The following is a 27,984-nucleotide window of genomic DNA, read 5'->3' on the forward strand; positions in this document are numbered from 1 at the left end:
ATAGCTACTAAGAAATGTGCATGGCCTCTTAACATAGCATTCAAAATGTGATAGTCGTAAAAATACCATTAGCGGGCGATTACTATCCAAGGACCACGCTTTAATATCACATTAGCATTTGGAGAGGCTCGTTGTCAACCTATTACTGTCCCTCGCTGGGCACAAGTCGGCTTTCAAATTGAGAGAGGTATAGGCCACCGCACTGGCCATCTGCAAATTCGCGGACTGCTGCCGCTAATGAACTGTATGCCGTTAATGAAAGGCATGCCTATCGGATTTAACAGCTTTTTTTTATGTTATTGAGTGGGAAACCTTCAAAATGTACCCGGTGCCGTGGGAGCGACACAAAGCTATGTGGGATTCTCACTGAACTAAACCCCCTCCGGCCGTCTTCGGCGCTGCGTAGAGGGCTCCGGGATCTGCAAAGGAACGCAACCGGAGTCCTCTTAGCGCGTTGCCCCGTCGGGCTCCGCCCAGGTGAGATTGACGCTCGCCACACCGTTTGGTGCGTACGCCCGGGGCCGCTGGCCGGGCGGTTCGAGTTGCCACTCTTGCCGCCCGCAACCCTGGAAGCCCCCTTTTAGTCGCCTCTTACGACAGGCAGGGGATACCGTAGCCCTATTCTGGTCCCGGAACTACAGGGACAATCGGATTTAACAGCTACTAAACTTCTAATTCAAATTACACAGAAAAAATCAAAGGATAATAGCAACGACAAAACGCACCAAATAAGTAAAATTAATAATATTGAAGCAGTATGCTCCAGCCCCTCCAAGTTGTAGAGAGATTCCTACTCAGCAATACGAACAAAAAATACTTAAATTTAAAGTGTAGTTTTTTTCAAGAAGTAACGAATAATAATTGTATCTAATAATGTTTGAATGATATTGCACAAATACACTAAACAAATACTATAACATGTTTATAGTAAACCTTTCATATATAGTAGGAATGGAGTGAGCTCTCCACATTACGTCATGTATAAGCGTATTGTGGTTCCGCTGCACCGCTAATACAAAATACAAGACGCTTACAATACACTCGTCGTAGATTTAATATATAAAGACTGTTACATAAACTGCAACGACTGATAGCTAAGCTTCATAAAAAGCAGTCGTATGCATGTATTCAGCATTTAAAGGTGGTAGCATGTGGTAGCACCCTCTGTGTATCTGTGTGTGTAAATAACAACAGTGTTAATCGCTGCTGGGTTTGGGTTTGGTGAAACATACATCTCTGAGGCATTCCAGCTTAATCCTCATGTGTAGCGGCACAATTGCTTGTGTGGTAACTGCACTGTACTGCACCGACTGTACACTGGTACCAATTTAAATGATGAATTTAAATTTCTGTTCTGGGTCTGGGTGTTTGTCTCTTTATCTTCGTGTGTATCAGAGATAATTATTTCAGTTGTCTAGAACTTTTAGTGGAGAAAGTATTTTTACATATCCTATTTAATATCTACCTTCTTTAGTCTACATATAAGATTCGTACTGGATGAGAACATCAAACATCTGTAGGTACTGTTATTATAAATATCGGAGGAGCAAAATTAATAAAACATACTCGCTTATAAAAATTTAATATTGAATGGAATTGATAAAATAACCCGAGCCTAAGCTCACATTTTAATCCGACATATTAAAAATAATAATCAATTTTACCCGCTCATCCCTCATTCCAGTTAATGGATGGGAACATGTGTCCCAAAATATATCAACGGCATGCGATACTGGGTCACTCATATTTAAAATAAATGTGTCACTGAATAAATACTTACTTTTTCATATCTACGGATTAATTTCAGATGCTTCATTATTCATCATCATTATTTGGTGGTCGAATACTCTGTATTTCGATTCCGATGGCACCAGTGTCACACCTATTTCTAACTAATAACAGAAGGGTGTGGTGTAGTAAGGGAGAAATATTTTTCTGAGGTATTCCCACTTAATTCTCAGGGCCGACCTCAGGTAGGAATCTAGTCTTATTTGGAGTGGATTATTGACTCTATGGGCAGCAGTTACCATTAGGTGGACTGCATGCTCGTCTACCACTCCTATTATAAAAATATATGTTTACATTTATAGCATAAAAATACGCTCAAATACTATTCACAAACACTTAAGACCGGAGTAAATATCCGAATTCATCATTTGAATATCCCGGATATCCGGGATTCATAGCTCTTTTCACGGTTGACCGGCGTTGTGATCGGTATGCCACTCGGCTCTGCGATTATCCGGTCTTCTAGAAAGCTCTTCCTGTAGACATTTCAATTGATTATGCGTTTTTATTCGACTGAGAAGGGTTATGCTTTTCGAGGGTATATGTTTGTAAGTACCTACTCGTATGTCTCATTCTTTGGCTCTACAGCGTAAACGGCGTGAGAAAATGTATCATATCGCCTCGTATGAGGCGTCATTGAAATCGTCTAAATTGTAGGACTGACATCTATATACATATTAATATTTGTTTGTATTTCTTTATAGAATCGTAAATTATGTATTTGATCATGTCATGATCTTTAGCAAACTACCAACTTTCAGTCACATGTATGTCATGCTATTTTAAAACGCGGGTGAAGCCGCAGGCACTACTATGTAGTTCATTATATTTCTAAACAGTAGCCTTTTTTGTCTTTATAATAATATCTAGCAAATACCCTAGTTATAATTAATGTTAATGAATAACTTTCTAGAGATTTAATTTACTGATTTTCTCCTACGATTTTCACTATGTCTAGCATGTAGCAGTTCTTGCGTGTTTTGTTTTTTTTTTTTGTTTTTTTTTTTGTTTTTTTTTATAATATAAGAGTAGCAGACGAGCATGCAGTCCACCTGATGGTAAGTGGCTACTGCCGCCCATGGACATCTGTAATCACCCCCAGATAAGATTAGATATTCCTACCTGAGGTCGGCCACAGATGCGCCGGTACCCCTGAGGACTAAGATGGAACGCCTCGGAAAAGTCTGTCTCCCTTACCACACCCTTCAAACCGGAACACAGCAGCGCCTAACACTGCTGTTATTAGGTAGAAATAGGTGTGACGGTGGTGCCGCCGGAGGCGAACCACAAAGTAAAGTGTTGGTGTAAGGGTGTGGATTCTGGATGACTTACAATGTTTTATGTATATGAAATACAAGTTTTTTTTTATTTCATTATGTAACAATTTTTATTCGGCTTTAAATAGAATCCTTGTCTTGTAAGGAGAATATAATAAATACATTGAATCTTATTAAAGTAAAGTTCAAAGTGCACATGAAAACGGATCGCCGACTGGGAATTGAGAACAAGAGACAAGACGTGACTTTTACAATACGAATATGAATTAAAGTACTGGAAGTCAAGTGTACTTCTACTTTTTGGATTTTGATTTGAATTATATGAGTTACTCTATATTGTATTTTTTTTTACTAGCAATAATAAATTGATTTAAAATCTTACTTACTAAATAAGACTTTGCTTACTTTTCTTATTGTTATTTATTCAATACTGACATAATGTAAACTGTCCGCTTGCTTCTTCAATATTGATAAAATATTTAATAAACAATAAATATATAATGAAATAATGATGTTCATTAAATTATCAGATTTATCGAAAATATACAAAAAATGTTGGATTCAGCGAGTTCAAACCCGAATTCGGATAATGCACTAAAGATAAATGACATTACACACGATTAATTTTTAATTCTGTATATAATAACTCTAAAACTCAATGACTTGTGCATTCATTGGCTGTGCTAATAAGCGGTTGCTTTACTGCGCAGTGGTTTACACAGTTGAGTACAACTGGGAAATCTCAAATGGACTAACTTTGGCCGTACCTCGTCTAGCTACTATAAACTACGTTTGACCAACTTTCTCTATTATTTAGATTTATTTGTTATTCTGCTCGTAGTAAGAAAGTTTGTATCGAGCCAACTGTTACGTTTAGTTAGTTTTCGATATGGGGGTAAGCTAACAGACTTAGCCTAATGGATTCTCAATCTGGGGATCCCGGGTTCGAATCTAAGGACCCGTGATTATGGAAGTTATGTATGTGTTAGAATTTAATTGTCACTTGTTTTAAAGATGCAGGAAATCGTCATAAGAAAACCTACACGTTTTTAAAAACTGGAGGTGGATTATGGTCTGTTCTCTTGAGTGGATCCCATTGAGCTGAAGCCGGTCTTTCACCCTTGCCCACCAGTGGGACAATAATAAGTTGACAACGAAGCGGATACAGTTTTTATATTATTTGATTTTGCTATTCATCTGTACCTATATGTTTCATTACGTCATGTATTTACACCGCCTATTTTTTACTTTCAATTATTTAGTAAGAAAGAAAGAAAACAGAAGCATTCCTTATTTAGATCCCTTAATTGATGATATTTTCAAAAATTCTTTAGGCCTAATCTACATCGAATGGTTGAGAACTTGGGACAGCGTGACTTTAGCAAATAAAACCGGTAAAAAAATAAAAAAATAATCTACCCTTAATAGAAATAAAACCATGATTGCTTAAATAGCATGTAGTAATTACTCACCGTTCGAGGGTTGCGTGATTTTTCGCCACTTAATAATTATAAAAATATTAAACTGTTTCCTACGAAATCCTAATTTCGTGATTCAACATGGTGGAAACTTACCGCGTTGGAATTCCAACATATTTTTACCGGGAGTAAAGTAATTAGTGATAACGTTATAATTTTTGTGGCGTGAAAAGTTTTTACATGACGGTGTTAATGTGATTGCATTAAATAGTAATGGTAGAGGCATATTAATAAGGATAAGTGTTATAATGGTTTGAATTTCGTTACGCTGGAAATATGGGGTGTGAATCAAAAGAACGCACCGTTTTTTAACCGACTTCAAAAAAAAGGTTTCTCAATTCGACCGTATATATATATTTTTTATGTTTGTTCAGATAACTTCGTCGTTTACGAACCGATTTTGATGATTCTTTAAGCATTTTTTAACGTATTGTTATCGAAACTTACTTGGCCGATGAAGTATGGAGTAACACTTCTCATTTTGAGAGGGGTCCCTTGCCTTGACAATTATGTGCTTGCCTTGACAATAATGTCTCGTCAATGAGAATGATTATGATGAGGTATGTGCAATTTTGCTATCAGTTTTGTGAATCTATATATCTATAACATCTAAATGTCTTTCATTCAAATCCCTAGAGAATTTAACGTCGTAACTGTCAGTATTCATACACTAAAAGTTAGAGACATCCTCTGTTTAATGGATAAAACGTGCTTTCGAGAACTTTTTTCCCGTAGACATACGAGTATGAGTTGCTTGTTACCTAACAGACATAAGGACATATTCTTATATTTCCGCATTCTTATGCGTCCTAAACATCAATGATATATGCATTCACTGGGGAAAATCTGTGTCCAGTTGCCTAACACTGGACTATGGCAATAGTATGAAGATGAGATGGTTTAAGTAACTATGTATTAGTGACGTCGCTGAAACAAAATTAGTAAGAGTATTACGTTCGTGCCGATTGAAATAACGGCTTGTTTACAAGGCATAATTCGCAACTATAAAATCCGTAGACAAACGAACTATCACCGATATAGCTTTATGGGGAAGTACGGTTCTTGGTGACTTTGGGAGCACAACAACTGATCCGGCTGACGGATGACCTAAAATAATGAGGACACAGGATTACAGTGGAACTCAAAAGGCTCATGAATGGATCACGACCTTTAAATATGTAAGAACACTAAAAACTTATACATTTCGCACATTTCAGTCGTGACCTCTAAAAGATGTACCTACATCACGTTAACACTCAAAATGCTTAATTATAAAAGCACGTGTGATGCTCGACTTAGTGGAGAGTCCCATCCCTTTGAATTCAAAGTGGGTCTATTTATACGCCTTAAGGCTTAGCATACACTACGATTAAACGCGCGCGTTTAACCGCAGGTCCGAAACTGCAAAAAATGTAACACTTTGTTTTCTATACACTAGTGACTATTTTCAGTGATTGATAAAAAACGTAAATTGTTCCATTTCGATCGCATGTTATTTTTGTGAACCATAATAATAGTATGGAGGCGCACGCATTGCGTTTAAACGCATTCAGTTTTTATCAGTTTCGATGGGCGATCGATAAAACTAACTCCACAACACATGATGTGTGCCAGAAATGCATGATGATACTGAAAATAAAATTAAGCCAAAAGCCACCTGCAGTGTGTGTTCGTATGCGTTTTTGCGTTTTCAGCTATTTTTATTTCCCTTAAGCTCAGTGTGTGCTAAGCCTTAGCGTATCCCACACCGATGCGGTTGTATACCTACATGGCTAAATGCAATTATGCGGTTGTGTGAAACGCTCGTGGTTCGGCTGGAGTCTAATTAATATCTGTTAGCAAGAACATGCAAGGTTGGTTCCCCTTTGTTAGACAACGTACCTGTTGGGAACCTTTGTCGAACTAATGGATTTTGGATATAGAAGGGATCAATACTCTTTATATTGGTATTGGCAATCCAAACAAGAGTAGTGATGGCCTAGTGGTTAAGAAAGTCGGCGTCTCGATCGAATGGTCCGAAGTTCAAATCCCAAGCACCTATGATTTTTCGAACTTATGTGCGTATTAGAAATTAATTATCACTTACTTAAACGGTGGTGGAAAACAACGTGAGGAAATATGCATACCTGAAAGATTTATAAAAAAATATTTCAAAGGAATGTGAAGTCTTCCAATTCGCAATTGGCCAGCGCGGTGCAGTATGGCCTAATCCTTCTCACTCTGAGAGGAGACCCGTGCTCAGCAGTGGGACGGTGATGGGTCGATGATGATGATGAACCCACACACGAACAAAAATATAAGTAAACATTGTGTTACTGACTTTAGTGTGCAATAAGTTTTTAATTTATTTCAACTTACGACTTCTACCACTGCAATAAGTATTCATTTTAAACTCGTTCGGATTTATGCCACAGAAATATGAACACTTCTAGTTATTGTTTAAGAAACTGGAATGATTGTTCTTGATGCAAAATGAAGTCGGAATAATTACATTTTCTATTACATTTGAAGTTGAAAACGAGTTAGTTGTGTACTGTACAGCTAGTGCTTATCATTATATAGTTACAATATGTTTTGGCAATGGGAGATCTCCCGCCGGGCTAGGTGATCATGCCCGGGGAGCGGCCGTGCTGCGACAGTCTCAGTTCGGAGCTTGTATTTATGCAAGATGTTTAGAAAAGTTCGATATAGCTAACTTGAAGCATTTTTTGTGTTTGAAATGAAATATATGTCGGCAACTTTTACATACGAGTCGATCATCTTCCACCGAGGTGGCAACTATCTATCCTTCTATCTATCTATCTATCTAACTATCTGTCTATCTATCTGTGTTCGACTTCAGATAGAACAAATATGTAAACCACACCCTATTCAGAATCCAAATGCACTAATGCCTCAGCACTATTTCTCTACAACAATATTGTATTTAAACAGTTACCGCACAACTCAGTTGCACGTTGTTTACGCGTGAGAAAACTGGACAAATTCAATAGAATTCTACCAATAGAATAGTTTCCACCAATATTTGTTGGTGTTTAATGTGTCCTAATTAACTAAAGCTGTGAACCGTGTTGGGTGAGCACTGACTAGGGGAGGTATATGGACTCGAAAATTTAGCTATGCTGATGGATTAATGGAGGGAAGCACTGGAGTTTTTATAGGCTTAGAATAAGGCTGACTTCAATTTCAAACCATACTCATAGTAATTTTAGCAATGACTTAAAAATTTAAAATTATTACAGTACTTAAAATTATTAGATTTTGGTCCTAAGTTTTGATCCCTTTCTTATATTATTCCTGTATACCATTATCACTTGTGATTTGGTGAAAGATTGTGGTTGCTGAATTAGATATGAAGCGATCTTAGTGCTCAAAAATAGCAATGTATCGGCTTTATGTAAAATGCCGCTACAAGTGGAATGTATGTTTGTTTTCTATTTCATTATTTAAAATTGACTCCGGAGTAATCTTATGTGACTCCGGAGGTAACACACATTTAAGCTACACCTATTTCTGCCTAAGATTAACAGTGCTAATCGCTGCTGTATTCCGTTTTGAAGGGTCTGTTAGAGGAGACATAATTATCTGATGCGTGCCAACTTAATCCTCGAGGGTAGTTGTTGCTCAACTGCTGCGGTTGCTCAACCTCAATAAGTAATTTTAAACAGCGGATACTTACTTACTTTCTCATATACGCTTTAGTCCATTAACATAATTACACCGACGGTAGCTCAGGAATCAATCAGAGCAATCTCAATCATCAACGAGATTCGTAGGAAGCTAATGCAAGAGCAAACAATAGCGGTAAAATGTCATTATAGATAATAGCTTTAAGCCCCTCTCAGCTCAATTGCACGTTGTTTACGCATGGAAAAGCCAACTAAATGCAATTCTGTAGCGAGCGGCTGTTTGTTTGGGCTTTAGCCTTTGTGCAATGCTTTGTGCGTATCATCTGCAATAAGGCAGATGATAAGCAAGTGTATGAAATAAAAAAAGCAGCTTTGAGTCGTTTAGTGGTATCCAGCACTTCCAAATTTCAAATTCAAATCCAAATTTCGAATTCGAGTTTTTTTTTATTTTTTGCATTTTCTGAGAAGATTTACTATAGCAACATATATTTTTTTTTTCACCATCAAAAAGTAGAGATTTCAACGAACAGAAAACATACCAACTTTTTGAAAAAAGCTGATATTTTGACGGGTGATTTTTCGATTGAAAATTAGGGTGTTTTTTCGATATTAATTCAAAATAAGGTGAAAAAATAAATATTTTTAATCAAATAAATTACAGTGTATTTGGGACATAAAAAGGTAAGTTTTCGCCAAATTTCGTTAAAAAAAAAAATTTTTTTGTAAAAGATAAAAATAAAAAACCAAAAACTTGGTTTTTTGAATTTTTCACATAAATTTTGAGGTTATGTGAAAAAAGTGTATTTACAAAAGTTTTAGATCTTTTTATTACCTACAACTTTGTGATTTGACTTTTTTCGATAGGACTTTTAGTTTTGCCGGAAATCGAGAAAAACCGTTTTTTACCCTTAAAGACTCACCCCCATCCCCGACCTCAGATCGCCCGTAAATTATTTTTCCCTTCATTTTTATAATATTCCCCTCCTTTTCTAATGGGTTTCATCCTACTACGATTTTAATTGGTTTTAAAAATTATCGACCCTGGTCTATAAACCACGTATAACCGCAATAAATGTAACACATTGCTTTCTATACAAGTACACGCACTAATGACTATTTTCAGTGATTGATTTAAAAAACGTAAATTGTTACATTTCGATCGCACATTATTTTTGTGACCCATAATAATAGTATGGAGGCGCACGCATTGCGTTTAAACGCATTCAGTTTTTTATCAGTTTCAGATCAATGGGCGATCGATAAAACTAACTCCACAACACATGCTGTTTCCACAAATGCATGATGATACTGAAAATAAAATTAAGCCAAAAGCCACCAGCAGTGTGTGTTCGTATGCGTTTTTGCGTTTCCAGCTATTTCTATTTCGCTGGCGTTTAAGCTCAGTGTGTGCTAAGCCTTAGCGTATCCCACACCGATGCGGTTGTATACCTACATGGCTAAATGCAATTATGCGGTTGTGTGAAACGCTCGTGGTTCGGCTGGAGTCTAATTAATATCTGTTAGCAAGAACATGCAAGGTTGGTTCGCCTTTGTTAGACAACGTACCTGTTGGGAACCTTTGTCGAACTAATGGATTTTGGATATAGAAGGGATCAATACAGTGATAGCCTAGTGGTTAAGAAACTCGGCCTCTCGATCGAAGGGTCCGAGGTTCAAATCCCAAGCACCTATGATTTTTCATAGTTATGTGCGTATTAGATATTAATTATCACTTGCTTAACGGTGAAGGAAAAATATTGTGAGAAACCTGCATAGCTGAGAGATTTATAAAAAAAAATATCTGAAAGGAACGTAAAGTCTCCAATACGCACTTGGCCAGCGCGGTGGACTATGGCCTTTTCCGAGGCGTTCCAGCTTAGTCCTCAGGGGTAGCGGCGCATCTGTGGCCGACCTCAGGTAGGAATATCTAATCGTATCTGGGGTTGATTACAGATGTCCATGGGCGGCAGTAGCCACTTACCATCAGGTGGACTGCATGCTCGTCTGCTACTCTTATATTATAAAAAAAAGGCTCAGTTCGGAGCTTGTATTTATGCAAGATGTTTAGAAAAGTTCGATATGGCTAACTTGAAGCATTTTTTGTGTTTGAAATGAAATATATGTCGGCAACTTTTACATACGAGTCGACCATCTTCCACCGAGGTGGCAACTATCTATCTATCTATCTTTCTATTTATCTATCTTTCTATCTATCTATCTATCTATCTGTCTATCTATCTGTGTTCGACTTCAGATAGAACAAACATGTAAACCACACCCTATTAGAACCCAAATGCACTAGTGCTTCAGCACTATTCTCTTCAACAATATAGTATTTAAACAATTAGCGCTCAACTCAGTTACACTTTGTTTACGCATGAGAAAACTGGACAAATTTAATAGAATAGTTTCCACCAATGTTTGTTGGTGATTTGATGTGTTCTAATTAACTAAAGCTGTGAACTGTGTTGGGTGAGCCCTGACTAGGGGAGGTATATGGACTGAAAAATTTAGCTATGCTGATGCAATGGAGGGAAGCAGTGGAGATTTTATAGGCTTAGAATAAGGCTGACTTCAATTTCAAACCATACTCATAGTAATTATAGCAATGAGTTAAAAATTAAAAAGTATTACTGTACTTAAAATTTTTAGAACTTTGGTCCTATGGTTTGATCCCTTTCTTACATTATTCGTGTCCACCATTATCACTTGTGATTTGGTGAAATATTGTGGCTGCTGACTTAGATATGATTGTAGTGCTCAGAAATAGCAATGTATCGGCTTTATGTAAAAGCCGCTACAAGTGGAATGTATGTTTGTTTTCTACTTCATTATTTAAAAGTGACTCCGGAGTAATCTTATGTGACTCCGGAGGTAACACACATTTAAGCTACACCTATTTCTGCCTAAGATTAACAGTGCCAATCGCTGCTGTATTCCGTTTTGAAGGGTCTGTTAGAGGAGACATAATTATCTGATGCGTGCCAACTTAATCCTCGAGGGTAGTTGTTGCTCAACTGCTGCTGTTGCTCAACCTCAATAAGTAATTTTAAATAGCGGATACTTACTACTTTCTCATATACGCTTTAATCCATAACATAATTACACCGACGGTAGCTCAGGAATCAATCAGAGCAATCTCAATCATCAACGAGATTCGTAGGAAACTAATGCAAGAGCAAACAATAGCGGCAAAATGTCATTATAGATAATAGCTTTAAGCCCCTCTCAGCTCAATTGCACGTTGTTTACGCATGGAAAAGCCAACTAAATGCAATTCTGTAGCGAGCGGCTGTTTGTTTGGGCTTTAGCCTTTGTGCAAACAAAACCTAATTTTACATTTAGCTGATGCTACCACTGAAGTTTCCTTATATTGCTGCTAAAATGCGATACGGAAACCTTCTACGCAGTTTTTACTTATAACTTTAGCACTAATAAAATAACTTCAATTTGTTGATATCTTACTTCCATATAAAAGGTGATTCTATTTCCTATAATCGATCAACGTAATCATACTAGTGGTAGAAATCAATCAGAGCGATCTCAATCATCAACGAAATCCGTAGGAAGCTAATGCAGGAGCAAACAATAGCGGCAAAATGTCATTATAGATAATAGCTTTAAGCCCCTCTCAGCTCAATTGCACGTTGTTTACGCATGGAAAAGCCAACTAAATGCAATTCAGTAGCGAGCGGCTGTTTGTTTGGGCTTTAGCCTTTGTACAAACAAAACCTAATTTTACATCAGGTTTGATTTTGTGTTATATGGTTATTTACATCTATTACTAATTTCCTTGCGATGCTACCACTGAGGTTTCCTTATATTGTTGCTAAAATGCGATACGGGAATCGTCTACCCAATTTATTCTTATAACTTTAGTAGTAATAAAATAACTTTAATTAACTGATATCTTACTTTGCTACAAAACCTGATTCTATTTTCTATAATCGATCAACATAATCATACTAGTGATAGAAATCAATCAGAGTGGTCTCAATCAGCAACGAGATTCGTAGGAAGCTAATGCAAGAGCAAACAATAGCGGCAAAATGTCATTATAGATAATAAATAGCTTTAAGCCCCTCTCAGCTCAATTGCACGTTGTTTACGCATGGAAAAGCCAACTAAATGCAATTCTGTAGCGAGCGGCTGTTTGTTTGGGCTTTAGCCTTTGTGCAAACAAAACCTAATTTTACATTTAGCTGCCGAGGTTATGCGGAGAGATTTATGACGTGTTTCAACTTAGTCTTCAGGGATAGCGGCGAATTTGTTCGCGATCTCAGGTAGGATTTCAATACTATTTAATGTTTTATATACAGATACCTATATATCCATGGACGGCAGTGGCCACTTACCATCAGATGGAATAAAAGTTCGTTTGCTATTCTTATATTTTAAAAAATATGCTTCAAATCAGAATACAGCCGTATTAATACTCTTATAACCAGATGTACCTATGTAGTTATGGTGGTGGTAAAAAAGTTTAGTCTTTTGTTTTAATGTTTGCATACAACTTTAAAATTTAAAACACTCGTCTGAACAACACTAGATGTCATAACCAAAATTAATTTAAAGCTCTCTACAACTATAATTTTAATAGATACTATCAGGATATTTAGGGAATCCCATAATAAAAACATTAATATGCCTTTATTATATTTTGTAAAATTATAAAAATGAGAATGAAACACTAGTGTCTAACTTTAATATCTGCTGACTAATATCTATAATACTGACTAATACTAACAACTGTAACACTTAATACTACTTAGATTAGAGAAGCTTACTATTTGATTCTGTAATTTATTCAATCATTTGTTTTACCAATGCCATAAGCTGATTAACTTATTGCTTGCCACGTACTGATTTTATCGGTTAAGCCTCATGAGATCAGTCTCGCTAAGTTATGGGTGCTCAGGGATGCTGTACTTATTGTATTTAAGTTAAGTACTGTATGTAATTCCACTGAAGTTAAAAGTAAATTATCAAAGTGTGGACCAAAAGTGTACAAGTGACCAAGTCTGAAGTTTCAAAGAGGTCGCAAAGCCATAAAAGGCTTACGGCGCATTGAGAAGTGTCCGTAAAAGAGAAAAAAACATAAAGTAATATAAAATTTAAAAGTATATTTTTATAACATTTTATTATTTAAATAGCATTTAACAATTACGGGATGTTTTCAATTAAAGGATATATGGGGATTTAAAACTTATCACGTATTAAACATTTTAAGTATGGATTTCATATTGGGAATAATTTAGCAATAACTAAGAGTAGAGGTTCGCGAAATACTATCGCACTTGGGAGATTATGCGTGTCGTGTTGTTACGTGTCGTGTTGTTACCTATAACGCTTATATCACCGTGATGATCCCTTTGCCATGCAATTATGGCTAGATTTGATCCCCAACCACATGTAATAGACTGCATCGTGGTCAACTCATTAGTGGCCTAATGCTAGCAAGTGGCTTTTCCTAGAAAAGGGAATAGTCCACCATGCTGGCCAAGTACTGTTGCTGGACGTTGGAAGAATATATACCTATTCAATGTGTTCGGTTATTTTTTGATCTTGTTAAAACTACTAACCATTCCATTTGGAGTCCTGGATATATACGTAGATAAATATTCAATACTTAATGAGTAAACAAGTTACGTAAACGCCAATTTAATATTGAAAGATGTAAAAATAGCTCTTTTCAGAATTGATTTGAATAGAATCTTTAACATAATATTAAATTGAAAGGCATCGTTTCCTATAAAGGCTGTATATTTTGTTATAAAAACGAAAGCAACCAAAATTAATCAATGAAATATTACTTCGTTTTGCCAATTCATTGAACATAAAAAGCCGGCTTTGAATTAAAGTATTTTTGTGTCGTAAATTTCTCATCTGGCCAAAAAAATATTTGATCAAGTCCCTAAGGGGACCCGGACGGAGTTATTAGGACAATGTAAATAAAGTGGGAGGATTCTTCAATTGAGTTTTCCTCGGGCGCCGTCAACATGTCCCCGAAACTATTTTCTATTCTTTCGATGCTCTCGACGTTTTACAGAACCACTTAAAACTTCTATTTAGGTTTTAAAGTATTTATTGAAACTGTGAGTGATTTCAATTAAAACTGTGTATGTTATATACCTATGTACAGTACAGTATGCTCTGTTTTTGTAATGAATTAATATAATAAGGAAGCATGTAGTAATGTTGATAATTAGTGGTTAATACCATCAATCGATATCTGAAATCAACCACAAATAGGATTTAAATACTACCTCAGGGGTCGGTCACAGATGCCTTTTAATGCAAGTATTAAATATTCGAAATAGTGAAAATAACCTATCTTCAATAATAATGCGAGCTTAGATACATAAATTACTGAGACCTATATCAGAAACCTTAATAATCATTTGGACATCCACCGGGTTCACTGACAATCCCGATTTTATTATATATATTTTTATTTTATTATTATTTTAAATCCTAAAAGTATTTAATATTTAAGCAACATATTTTTCTTACTTTTCTTTCATAAAACATGGAACGCATTATTACAATGAGCATTTAACATTAATGGAAAAACAGTGACCAAACAAAAAACTTCTTTATTTCATCTACCAGTCCTTCGTAGTTTTATTAGATTATTCTTCGGCATTCCATTGTATTTGTTTTCTGATGAAAAGGAATCTGTAATATATTATGAAATGTTTGAGGGAAATATCCGAACAGACTTATTTACTTTGTAAACGTATCTTTATTTGATTTGAATATTACGTGACGCATCTGTACAATCCTTGTTGTCAAGTACCAAGTCTGTGAACTTTTCGAGTTTGAAGGTGACTTGTCAGAACATACTTAAGAGATGTATTTGTTGGATTATCGGCTCAGAACGAATTATTTGTACATTTATGTAAGTTGATGTCAGAAAAATACTTGTCGTGCTATGAAAATTACTTAGACATTTTGTTTACTTATGGTTAATTAAATACAATAAGTATAGGTACATCCCTTAACTAAAGCGACTTAGCGACGGAGTGTGCACTTCGCTTTTATATGTAAGACTGTATTTATAAGCTAATCTTGAAAATTATTATCATTATTTGGGCGAGATGGCTTGTAAGTTTTTAAATATAATATTATTATACCTTTACTTTGCGTAAGAATTTATATAATATGCTGCGGGCCCAATTGTAATAATTTAAAGGTGGTAGAACCCTTTCTGGTTCGACTCTGGCGGCACCACCGCCACACCTATTTGTGACTATTAATAGTAGTGTTAAACGCTGCTGTGTTCTGGTTTAAAAGGTGTGGTAAGGGAGACATACTTTTCCGAGGCGTTCCAGCTTAGTCCTCAGGTGTAGCGGTGCATGTATAGCCGACCTCAGGTAGGAGGAAGTAGCCACTTACCATCAGGTGGATTCCACGCTCGTCTGCTACTCCTATATAATAAAAAATAAGAATATTTTCCACGTTATTCGCCAAAATATCAATGTAACCTTGTAATATTTGTCCACAGCGACCAAGGCAACAGAGCCTGGGCGGCGTGCTGAGGCGGGAGGGCAACTGGAAGTGCTTCCTCTTGACACTCATGATCGCCGGTTGCCTGGCCTCAGTCACGTGGTGCAGCACCGCGGAGATCGACCGAGAGCTCATTGACCTTAACACGTAAGTACTTTAAAGTATGTTAGTTACGATAACACTGATAAGCTTAGTTGTTAATCCTCGATCCTGTCAATCGCAGGGTCCGAGGTTCACGCCTCTGATGTTTCAAATTTATTAGAAATTATTTATCACTTGCTTCAATTCTAAAGGAAAACATCATGTAGAAACCTATAAGCTTGAGAGTTTAAAAAATCTCAATGGTGTCTGAAAACTACCAATTTGCACTTGGCTAGAGTAGTGAACGATAGCGTTGGAACTAGACCCGTGCCCAGCAGTGAGACAGTAATGAGTTAAGGATGACTTAGATAGACCTCACCTCACACGTTTGGAGTTACTGAACAGGCTAATGAATCATGGTAAATGGAGATCAGCAAATTTTATCAATATAGCTCTCAGAATAAACAGGCTAAAGACCGAAAACTATTGGGGAAGATCTTAGATCGGCGACCTCTCCAAAGCAAAAGCAGTATAGTTCACTCCTCAAACATATGAATCGATAAATTGAAATCGATAATGGGACAAAGCTATATTCGGATTGCTCAGGACCTCTTGTAACAACGCCAATTAGGGGAAGTTTAAATTCAATAGTCGAAATGGTTGTATCAACACATTAAATACGTGCAAATTAAGCAGTAGAGATGTCAAGCGAGAACGAAATGTAAAAACAGGACCCATTTCATCATTAAAGATGGAAATTATTGGTTGTTGTGACAAGTAGTTATTGAAATGCCTTCAACTTCCTTTAGGTTGACTGGGAGAAAATGCTATTTAGCATTAAGTTCGCCTTTTGCACCACAACTTTGTTTTGGTCAATAAAGTATTAATAAATGAATAAATGGTAGTAGCAGACGCACAGTCGACCTGATGGTAAGTGGCTATTATCGCATATGGTCATCTGTAATCAACCCCAGATAGGATTAGATATTCCTACTTGCGAAAAACAGTGTTAAATGGGTAGAAGATAAATGGCGTAACGTCAAATGATGCTTCGCAATAAATAAATATATGAAGCTCGTTTATACAATTTCAAGTGAATTTCATAATAATAGCCTTCAACCTTTTCATTCGATTCAGTAATGCATTTCCGTGAAAATGCAATTTTGCAGTTGACACGAACACGAACGCAACAAAGAATTTCGCTCAACAATGCCTATTGAGAATAACCAATACAGATGTAGCTTTATTCTGACTAGAAAGTATTTTATGTATTCGTCGAGTGACAAAATATAAGGTAAAAGGTGTTATTAATAAAGTAAAGGGTAATAAAGAGTGTATAGACTACCTAATAAATATTAAATTTTAAATAGAGATTTATATTTTAAACCACATGTTGACAAGTTTTGACACAAAAACTGTAATCTTAAACGTTTAAACGCTCCTATTATATTCGCTGATTGATATTACAAAGATAGTAGATAGCCTAGTATTAAGTGCAAACAACTGTCGGATAAAGAAATAAGAACATCAGAGAGGTCGAACACCACTTATCTTTTTTATTAACGGCGTTTCTATAGAAAATTGATATATTGAAGCAATAAAACATTACAGGGATTTGTTAGCTTAATAAATTTCACTTTATCGACGCTTGTTATAATTTACGCTTCACTCGTATTTTAGTACAAAATTATGTTGAAATTACGTGAAAAATATCTACAAAGGAACAAAGCTACTCTTTATTAACAGGATAAACTTCAGGAACATAATGCGTCAGCGTAATGGCCCTGGGCGTCGAGCTACCGTGAGGTCGATATGAAAGCTGGGTTAACTTTTCGGCCCTTTTCACTCGGTATTACGGTATATAGTATTTCCCGATTTGCGTTTAGAACTTTGAAAGCAATATTTCCCGCAAACTAGGCAGTGTTATCAAGGATTGCAGAATTAAATTGTATGGATTATTTAAAAAAACACTTTTAATAAGAAAACTTTTTCGTTCAGTTTTTCGTTTCGTTTCAGTTTTTCAAGTATATTGTTTCCGAATAAGGGCTCAGATCTTTCAAAGCAATATTGCCCGTTGACCAACCTTGCTCTTCTTTCTTAAAACCTTCCAGTTTTCTTTCATCAATGTTTAGCAGTATTTTGGTTAAAAAAACAATATTCATGTAAAAATAGGTTACTGGGATTTTTAACTTTATAAAATGTTTTGTTTTCTATGTCTAGTATATTTATGCTTTAATTAGTCCCAAATTTTATTACAATATGACGATATGGATTTACCTGAATAAAAGTTACGCTTTATTAACAGAATAAACTTCAGGAACATAATGCGTCAGCGTAATGGCCCTGGGCGTCGAGCTACCGTGAGGTCGATATGAAAGCTGGTTTAACTTCTCGGCCCTTTTTACTCGGTATTACGGTATCTCGCAGTTATAGTATTTCCTGATTTGTGTTTAGAATTTTAAAAAAAACTGAAAATTGACTTATTGATCAGGCAATATAATAAATAATGGCGTTGATAAATTGTATGAGTTATTTCAACTTAAATTTTAAAGAAGAAACTATTTACTTCAGTTTTTAATATGAAGTATTTCCGAATTAGTTCTCAGAAATTTCAAAGTAATATTGCTGCGGTTAGAAATTTGAAAGCAATATTGCTCACTGACCAAACAATGTAAAATGTATAAACAATTGCGATAATAAATTCAATGGTGCATTTGAAAACTCATAATAAAACATAAATCTTCTTTTTATTACAGTGTCTTGCAAGGTTTTCGAATTAGTTTTAAGAACTTCCAAAGCAATATTGTCCACGGCCCAGCCATGTCATAAATGTTTCTGATAAATAAAATGAACGACAAAGAAAGTTTTCATTACCATTCTAAGTTTTTTTTACAGTAATCGTTGTAATGTTTCTGAATTGGTCCTTAAATTCTCGTATTATTGTCTACTGTCTTGGGAATTCAATAAAAACTGCGAAACGTTATTATTTAAGGCCTTTGACAAATACTGTTTATCAATAAAGGTTATTTGTTTTGACTGAGCTCTTCAACATGTAATTGTCACATTTAGTCGTAATTTGGTTTGCCTATTATAGTGCCTCCTTTTTGCTGAGCCAATACTATTCTTTTTGAAGGTAGCTGAACCGTCTGTAATTCCACTCCGGCGGTACCACCGCCACACCTATTTCTGCCTAATAACAGCAGTGTTAAGCGCTGCTGCGATTGGGTTTGAAGGGTGTGGTACCCTTACCAGGAATGCCTCGGATAAGTATGTCTCCCTAGACATACTTATCCGAGGCATTCCTGCTCAGTTCTCATATGTAGCGGCGTATCTTTGACATCAGGTAGGAATCTAATCTTATCTGGCGTTAGTTAGTTAGTTAGTGGGACAGCGCGAGGACCCAAAATGAGTCTTGGCCTCCGACAATAAGAGCCTCCATTTCGGTCTGTCCTGCGCCATCTCCCGCCAATCGTCCACGCGGAGGTCGCACAGGTCCTTCACCACTTCGTCTTTCCAGCGATACTTGGGGCGGCCAACCGGACGGCGCCCACTTGGCAGACCCAAGTACGCTCGCTTTACAGCACGATCCTCTCCCATCCTTTCAACATGGCCGAGCCAGCGGAGTCTGTGTGCTTTTATCTCACCGATGATGTTCGGCTCGGCCACTAGATCTTCCAACTCCTAATTCTTTCTTCTTCTCCATATTCCTTCTTCTTCTGTTTCCTTATCTGGCGTTGATTACACATATCCATGGGTGCAGTAGCCACTTACCACCAGGTGAACTGCATGCTCGTCTACTACTTCTATGATACAAAAAAAAGCATTTTTGAACATTTCTGGTTAGTGCTCATATTTCACAAACATAAAAAAGAAGTGTATCTTTATGTACGAGTAAATAGGAATAACAAAAACATCGTTTTTCTGAAAACATCTAAATTGAATCAGTAGGAAGCTTTTACGTTATTGAGTCTCTTTCCCTATTTTGTTACTTCCATGGGATATTAGATCATTACATGTACATTTGTCGTTGTGTTTATCTATACTAATATTATAAAGAGGAAAACTTTGTTTGTTTGTTTGATTGTAATGAATAGGCTCATAAACTACTGGACCGATTTTAAAAATTCTTTCACCATTCGAAAGCTACATTATCCACGATATTTGATAAATAGATTTTGAGGCGGTACAAAGTTTGCCGGGTCAGCTAGTATAAAATATAGTGTACATGTCTATCCTTAAGTTCTTAAAACAGTATCTACCTCTACACAAACCTTTCTTTAATACAAATATTGTTATAATGCATTAAGTGTTTATTGGTACACTAGATGTATTACAAGAAGATGTTCTTGAATCTCGTGGGTCCCTTAGCGTCAACCCATTTTACGTTCCACTGCTGGACTTACTCATAGACTCATAAGATCTCCGACGAGAGTTGACGATTCCATCCATCAGGTAAGCGATTAGGTTAACGAGTGCTACCTAATAATAATAACCGGGACCGACAAATTAATGTGCCCTCTGAAGCACGTAAGCACTACGCCACGTAAAATTTCGCCACTAGCGTTCACCCATCCAATTTCCGATCGCTCCCAACAGTGCTTAACTTTGTAAATCGGTTAAGATCTACGTATGCCCCGAAACTATTAATTTAATTTAATTTTCGTTTATCATTCCTTATTGTTTGTGCAAATCTAGAATCAAAACAAGTTATATCTACGTATAGCTTTTAACTTGCCAAATTGTTGGATGCAACAAGTTATCCAATATCTCGAATCGTGTGCATTGATGCGTGTACATGCAACAAAGGCGTACCCTTTGACGGTCCAGAGTATAGCAAAAGCGCTATTTACGCGCGAATATTAAACTTGTGCAATATATGAATATTGCTTGTTTCTTTGTTATCCGTATTTCTTTATAAACACGGCGCAGTTTTTCTATTTTTATAATTAAAAGAATAAATGTTAGTTTAATGTAGATTCAGTTTTCTTCTTATGCAACGCTGGTCGCGATTGTGAGTGCGATGGGTGACCGCTAGAGACTAATTCTCATTTCCGATTCCGGGTTTCCGATTTATAGTTGAAAACAGTCGTAAAATCTTGTCGAAAACCTTCCGGATGCAAATATTTTATACAGCCGATAACCCGTACCATAGTATAAGGATCTATACTGTGCCCGTACTTTCCTTAACCATTTAACTATTGGACTAGCGTGGTGCAGAGTAACTTTACAGTTGCAGGAAAAGATCTGTGCCCAGCAATCCCAGCATATTACATATATCGTAATTATAATAAAAACAAATATTGGACTGCTTAACCATAACTGAAAAGGGAATGTTTGCAGCCTATATCAATCCCATAATTTAGACGAATCTAGCAACACCACATATCTTAAATCCATCAATCCTTGTGGGTCGAAAGGCTTGCCAAAAAGTGAGACATTCCTACATACATACATACGCTCGGGTAAAAAGAGTTGCAACCGTCCAGCCGTAAAACAAATAGCCATGACAAAAAATATAGCCTACGTCATCACTACGTTTTACTACGCTACGTTTCCAGTATAATTTATTAGGCGACGTCACCCATTGTAATTTATTGTTGTTGATTTATTTGTGGGGCAGGACGTGACGCGAATCGCAATGCGTGTGGTCATAATTTATGCAAATATTACCATGCATGCATGGTGGGCATCGGTAACTATTATTAGCACAATATTGCATGTTTTTGTTATCGAAGTAACAAGTGGTAATTATTTTTAGAGCGATATGGATAAAGCTAGGTATTTTTATGTAATTGAGGATTTATAACAAACATGCAGTTTTCTTTGTCAGAGGCTTATACCAACTATTTATTTAAAACTAGCTGGACCCGGCAAACGTTGTGTTGCCATTTAAGTAAAAAGAAATTGAGGGTGAACAACCCTTATTTTTTGTCACAACTTTTTAAATTAGGAATGACTGTTATAAACGTAGGAGTAGACAAATATAATCAGAAAGCTTCGAACTGCTAAACTATCGGGAGTTACTCGTGTTATTATGAGCTAACCATAAAAGATAGACATATGCTGTCGTTGGATATTTTGTATATAATTTTAAGGAGAGCATTTCCGTCATACATCATTTCTGTGTAGCTTTAACCATTAGGGTTTCACACGCGACGAAAGCTTAAAAAATGGAGTAACTTCTCCCGTTTTCCCAACATTTCCTATCACTGCTCTGCTTCTTTTGATTGTAGCGTGATGAAAAGTATACTGTAACGAGCTCAGGAGTATGAAAAATAATTGAACCAAGTTTCATTAAAATCCGTCGAGTAGAATTTGTTTCTATAACGGTTATACGGACAGACAGACAGACAGACAGACAAAAATTGTACTGATTGCATTATTGGCATCAGTATCGATCCCTAATCACCCCCTGATATTTATTTTGGAAATATATTTCATGTACAGAATTGACCTTTCTACAGATTTATTATAAGTATAGATTATTTGATATAATAATGTAATTAATATTAATCTTGAGTTTGGAGACACATCAGTTACTACCTTGAGGACGAAGTTTAATCGACTAGTGTAAATGTCTTTGCTTTATTACCTACATCCTTCGAATTTCTGCAAAGAAGTGCGCGCATATACAACTGTAGAGTAAGGTACAAAAGTAAAAGTTCATTTTTTATTCAAATAATGTTAGATCGCCTCAAGTGCTACATTTTTAACATACTTTTGCAGCCATTATTCTTCCACACTTCATCCGTTCACCGCCTGCACATAATGACTACAATTTCGCCTCTCAAATTATTGTGACCTCTTTAACTTTGAAGTTTCATAAAAAATGTATGATATTTTTATTAAAGTTTATGTTTGTAGGCGTTGGTAACTTGGATAGATATTATGGATTTATTTAAATCCGGACTATTAATAAAACAATAGTAGAAATAATCTTTTGAATGTATTTATATACTTTATAAATTAAAAATATATTTTCTTGTTTTCTTAGGATATTAGTAACAACCTATACAAATTGAGAGGGACTATAGGACTCTAAAACTAGACTATAGGACATAAAAGAGAAAATAATATGTTTCATGAATAGTGAAATTTTATGGTAATTTTTTTTTTATAACAAAGTTTATCCCAATATCTGTAACACATTGCAGTGTCTACTATTTTATAAACTTTAGATGTGGTTTTAGAACTGAAACACAAAGTTTTACGGCAACGTAGAGTAAAAGTTTTTATTACTTCGTGTTTAACAGTCGGAAGCACGTTATTGCTTCGCTACTCGGCGATTCTACAGCAGTTTATTTATTTATATCTAACTACAAACACCGAAATGTTTACTTCTTTATGAAGAAGTCGTAAATGAGCCTATCTAATGTTGTGTGTACCTTATTATTATTATTAAAATTTATCATTTATGCATGTGATAATTATTTTTTAATACGCACATAACTTTGAAAAATCAGAGGTGCTTTCCTGGGATTTGAACCTTAACCACTAGACTATCACTGCTTACTGCCATCACCTTATAACACATTGCAATGTCGCTATTTTATAAACTTTAGATGTGGTTTTAGAACTGAAACACAAAGTTTTACGGCAACGTAGAGTAAAAGTTTTTATTACTTCGTGTTTAACAGTCGGAAGCACGTTATTGCTTCGCTACTCGGCGATTCTACAGCAGTTTATTTATTTATATCTAACTACAAACACCGAAATGTTTATTACTTTATGAAGTGGTCGTAAATGAGCCTATCTGAAGTCACTAGCCCCAACGACACGAATAATCCGAAATAGAAGACGGAAAACTTCCATTGTCCTTTTCATTGCCACTGGCCATTATTGAGCAGAGTGGAACACCTCGCAGGCCAAATGCGGTAAATTATATAAACTTTTGACAACTTTTTCGAGTGAAAAAACTTTTAAGTAGGTTTCTTTTTTCACCATATTCTCCACGCAAGTGATAATTATATTCAACGCATTAATCGATTGAATACATAAAATGTTAAGGTACTCGTACCTACACATTTTTGATTAATGCGATTAATATATTATCGCGTAATAGATTACATAAAAATATTAATTTGTATTTAAATTTCCATTTATTTGTTACAACCATCAGTAACCGATTACCTTTAAATCAGTATCATATCTCTTAGGTACCCGATTAAGCGGACAGTCCGGGAGTCACCATGCGACGTGGGTTACGCGTACATTCCCATTGCGTTCGTGCTGCTTCTCTACTTGGTGTACCTGGTGGAGTGCTACCACAGTACCGCGCGGATCCAGCTGGCGAGGCGGGTAGATGTCGCTGCCGTCAGCGCCAGGGTGCATGCTATGAGGACCGCTACGCCTCGAGTCTGGTGAGTTTCCAAGCAAAGTTTTTAATAAACTAACTGAATGAAAAGTGATAGATATATGAGAAGATAAGGTGAAGGAGATATTAATGGTAGTAGAACCCTCTGTGGTTCGACTCAGGCGTCATTACCGTTACACCTATTTATGCCTAATAACAGCAGTGTTATGCGTTTTTGTTCTGGTCTGAAGGGTGTGAGGGAGACATACTACCAATGCAGTTCAGTACCCTTACCATGAGTTTTACGTTTTCACAAATATGACTGTTGTGGTATTTGTTTACTTATTTGCCCATACAATTTCCAATCAGCGCCCCTAGCGGATTGTATCAGAACTATGGTGTCAGTAACGTCACATTAAATGTCTAAATTGACAAAATGGCGCTTTATGTTTCGTCACTCTTTTTTTGCGAACATGTGAGGGAGACATCGTCACTTGAGCACTTACTTATTGTTATTTATTCAGTCTACTGAAGCAAACGGAACAGAATAATGGATTGAGTAAACGTAACGTAAAATTGTGGGATGTTTTGAAAATTCATGGTAAGGGTACAGGTTGGAAACAAAAGGGTAGCGACGTAGCGAAGGAGGCGATCTGCGGTCGACCTTAGATGGGAATCTGGTCTTTTCTGAGGTTGATTGCAGATATCCATAGACGGCAGTAGCTATTTAAAATCAAGTGAACTGCGTTTCGGTGGTAGGTTATCAATGTCAGCTGACTTACATATGTGGCATCCGCCTTTGATGATCACAAATTTCTTAGTGGCGATAGTTATACAATACGACCAAATTTGGCTGTTTCGTGGTCTCTTTGAGATGCTTTCTACTCTCAAACTCTAGACTTTACTCTAATACTGATTGGGTCTTGAATTATTTAAGTAGTAAACAAAGACCTAGAATACTAGTATCATTAAACTTGAAAGTTTAATGATACAATATATAAAATAATATGTAGGTATATGTAATTAATAAACCTCTCCTGGTAAATTTATTTTTTATTCATGTTTAAGTTCTATGTTATTCAAGAATTTGTAGCTTCGTTTAGTCTTGATTACTTGACTAAAAGTTATCTGAATACATTGAAATACGTTATAAACAAAACAAAAAGTATTTTCAGTAATAATGTCTGAGTGTACAACAACATGTAAGTATGTAATAAAAGAAGTAATAACTTCGTATACTTGAAAAACTAATCTCGAATAAGTAAAGCGCGTCTAGGCAAAAACTTATCCAATAACATTAACGAATCGACTTGCTTGACTTGTGTTTAGTGCTTGAATTTGCTTGTGACACAAAAATAAATGCTATTCGAAAAGTATTCATAAATAAAAATCGGTCCACTAACGGCGGAGTAATTCGTGTGCATACATAAAAAATATATATACCGGCCGAATTGATAACCACCTCCTTTATGAAGTCGGTTAATAACATAATTCGAGAAAAATAAAACAAAAACTTCGAATAACTTATTTGGCAGCTAATTATTTATTAAAATTTTCGAATGGTTTAGGCCAGCGGTCGGCAACCTTTTAGCAGGCAAGGGCCACTCAGTGGCAAAATAAACTAAAGGCGGGCCGCACTTGTTATAGATAGATAGATAGATAGATATTCTTTATTGCACACTTCAATAGAACATAAAAATAGTACACAATTATATTAATTAATTGTATGCAATAGGCGGCCTTATTGCTAAGCAGCGATCTCTTCCAGACAACCTATGCATGGAAAAGGTAAGGAGGGTAGTGAGGAAAGTGGGAAGTGTGTATCAAGTTAGGGGAGGAATATTAAACATAGTATAGTTAATATACTACACAAAAAACAAAAAGAGAAATAAACACAAACACATGAAGCAAATGACAGGATAATAAATATTGATAGCGAACATAATATCTTTGACATACATACAAATGACGATAGCGAAAAGGAAGGTCATGGATTTGAATATAATTTTATAACTTCCTTTTTAAAAGTATCAAGAGATTTAGCACGACGTATGGAGAGGGGCAGTTTATTCCACAAGGTAACAGCAAAAGTAGAAAAGGAATTTTTGAAGAAGGATGTAGCATGAGAGGGAGTTTGGAGTGAGAGATTTATGGAAGAGCGAAGACAGTGATCATGAGTAAGGTGAAGGTACTTAAAACGATCTTTTAAATAGGAAGGAGCATTGGGGCTAAACAGCACGCAGTAAAGTGCAGAAAGTATATGCACATTCCGGCGAAGTCTGATTGGAAGCCACTTGAGTTTAGTTCGATAATCGGATATGTGTTCATATTTGCGAATACCAAATATGAAACGAATGCACAAGTTTTGAAGACGCTCAAGTTTATTAAGTTGCTCTTCAGTTAAACCAAGATAGCAAACATCGGCATAGTCGAGAATGGGGAAGAGTAAGGATTTTGTTAACGCAATTTTAGTCGCCGTAGGGAGAAAGTTACGAAGCCTCCTGAACGAGCCAACCACGGAAAACATTTTCTTACTTACCTCATCAATTTGAGGTGCCCATGATAAGTGTTTGTCAAAGTATAAGCCGAGATTCTTGACTTTATCGCTATATGGTATGCGTAATCCATTAAAACTTACATTAGGTAACACATTGAGATCAACTTTAGATAATAGGCGAGAACTACCTATTATAATAACTTGTGTTTTACTAGGGTTAACTTTTAGGCCTCGAGCATCACTCCAAGCTAAAATACGAGCCAGATCATCATGTACCGAGTGGATGGTGCTAGGTAGATCTCCTAATGTAGTTCGCTGGTATATTTGAAGATCATCTGCGTAAAGATGGTAGAGAGAAGTTAAATTGTTACTTATGGAGTTAATAAAGAGAGAAAAAAGAAGAGGGGACAAAACGCCACCTTGTGGTACCCCAGCAAGCATATCAGACCAAGCAGATTGAGTATCCTGTACCTGAATACGTTGCCGGCGACCATGCAAGTAACTTTGAAACCAGCCTATCGCTGTCGGAGATATGTTGAACGAGCGGAGAATGGACAAAAGGACATCATGGTCCACAGAGCTAAAAGCACTGCTAAAATCCAATAGCACTAACACTGTAAGCTGTTGGTTGTCCATGCCTCGGCGGATGTCATCCGTGATATGCAACAGGGCAGTGGTCGTACTATGACCGGGACGGAAACCAGATTGGAAGGGATTTAAAAGGTTATATTTGGATATGAAGAAACTGAGTTGTTGGTATACGAGACGCTCGAGAACTTTGGACAGAAAAGGTAGGATGGATATAGGACGGTAATCAGAGAAGCTAGATGGATTGGACTTCTTTGGAATGGGGATAATTTGAGCTTCTTTCCAGATAAGAGGAAAACTGCATGTCGAGATGGAGTAATTGAGGATATAGGTCAAAATAGGAGTTATGATGTCAATGATAGGAATGATCATCTTACGACAAATGCCGTCACAACCAACGCAGTCCGAGTGGATAGTGAGAAGGCTCTGTTCAACATCACGATCAGTGAAGGCGCGAAATTCAAATGCCGGATGTCCAGGAGTGGCAAAGTTAGAAAGATAATTCAATGTCTGTTGTTTTTTTGCACTATCAAAGCAAGAAGTGGTGGAGAAATGCTGACATAGCAGATTTAAATTTAGATTTGATGGACACTCTTGGCGAGACTTTCCCACTCCTAAAGTTCTTAGAAATTTCCAGACTTTAGCAGAGTCTTTGTTTTGAACTGAGTTATAGATATGGCGTCCTTATATAAACCCCAGAAGCCGAATATACCTGTATAATTCAACAAATCCCTTAGAAAAAATGAAAATGCTCTTCAATTCTTAAAACATACAGAATTTAATTAGTACACGTAATGTAATTCATTACGTTTACAGCTAAAATTACAAAATTACTACTACTCGG

The 27,984-nt window shown here is 36.3% G+C and overlaps 1 protein-coding gene across 1 annotated transcript in view; it reads left to right on the forward strand.

Annotated features, from left to right (window-relative positions):
• The window catches only part of LOC140747959 (transmembrane protein 151B), a 65,125-nt gene that overhangs the window by 24,749 nt on the left and 12,392 nt on the right, over positions 1-27,984 (forward strand). Inside the window, exons 2-3 of the mRNA XM_073080662.1 lie at positions 15,680-15,828; positions 23,919-24,122. Of these exons, the coding sequence (XP_072936763.1) occupies positions 15,680-15,828; positions 23,919-24,122 (353 nt within the window). The remainder of the gene's footprint in view (positions 1-15,679; positions 15,829-23,918; positions 24,123-27,984) is intronic.

The sequence above is a fragment of the Epargyreus clarus genome, unplaced genomic scaffold (genome assembly GCF_041222505.1).
Source record: "Epargyreus clarus isolate Ecla_fem2 unplaced genomic scaffold, WU_Ecla_fem_2.2 ptg000001l, whole genome shotgun sequence".
Classification (NCBI taxonomy): Eukaryota; Metazoa; Arthropoda; class Insecta; order Lepidoptera; family Hesperiidae; genus Epargyreus; species Epargyreus clarus.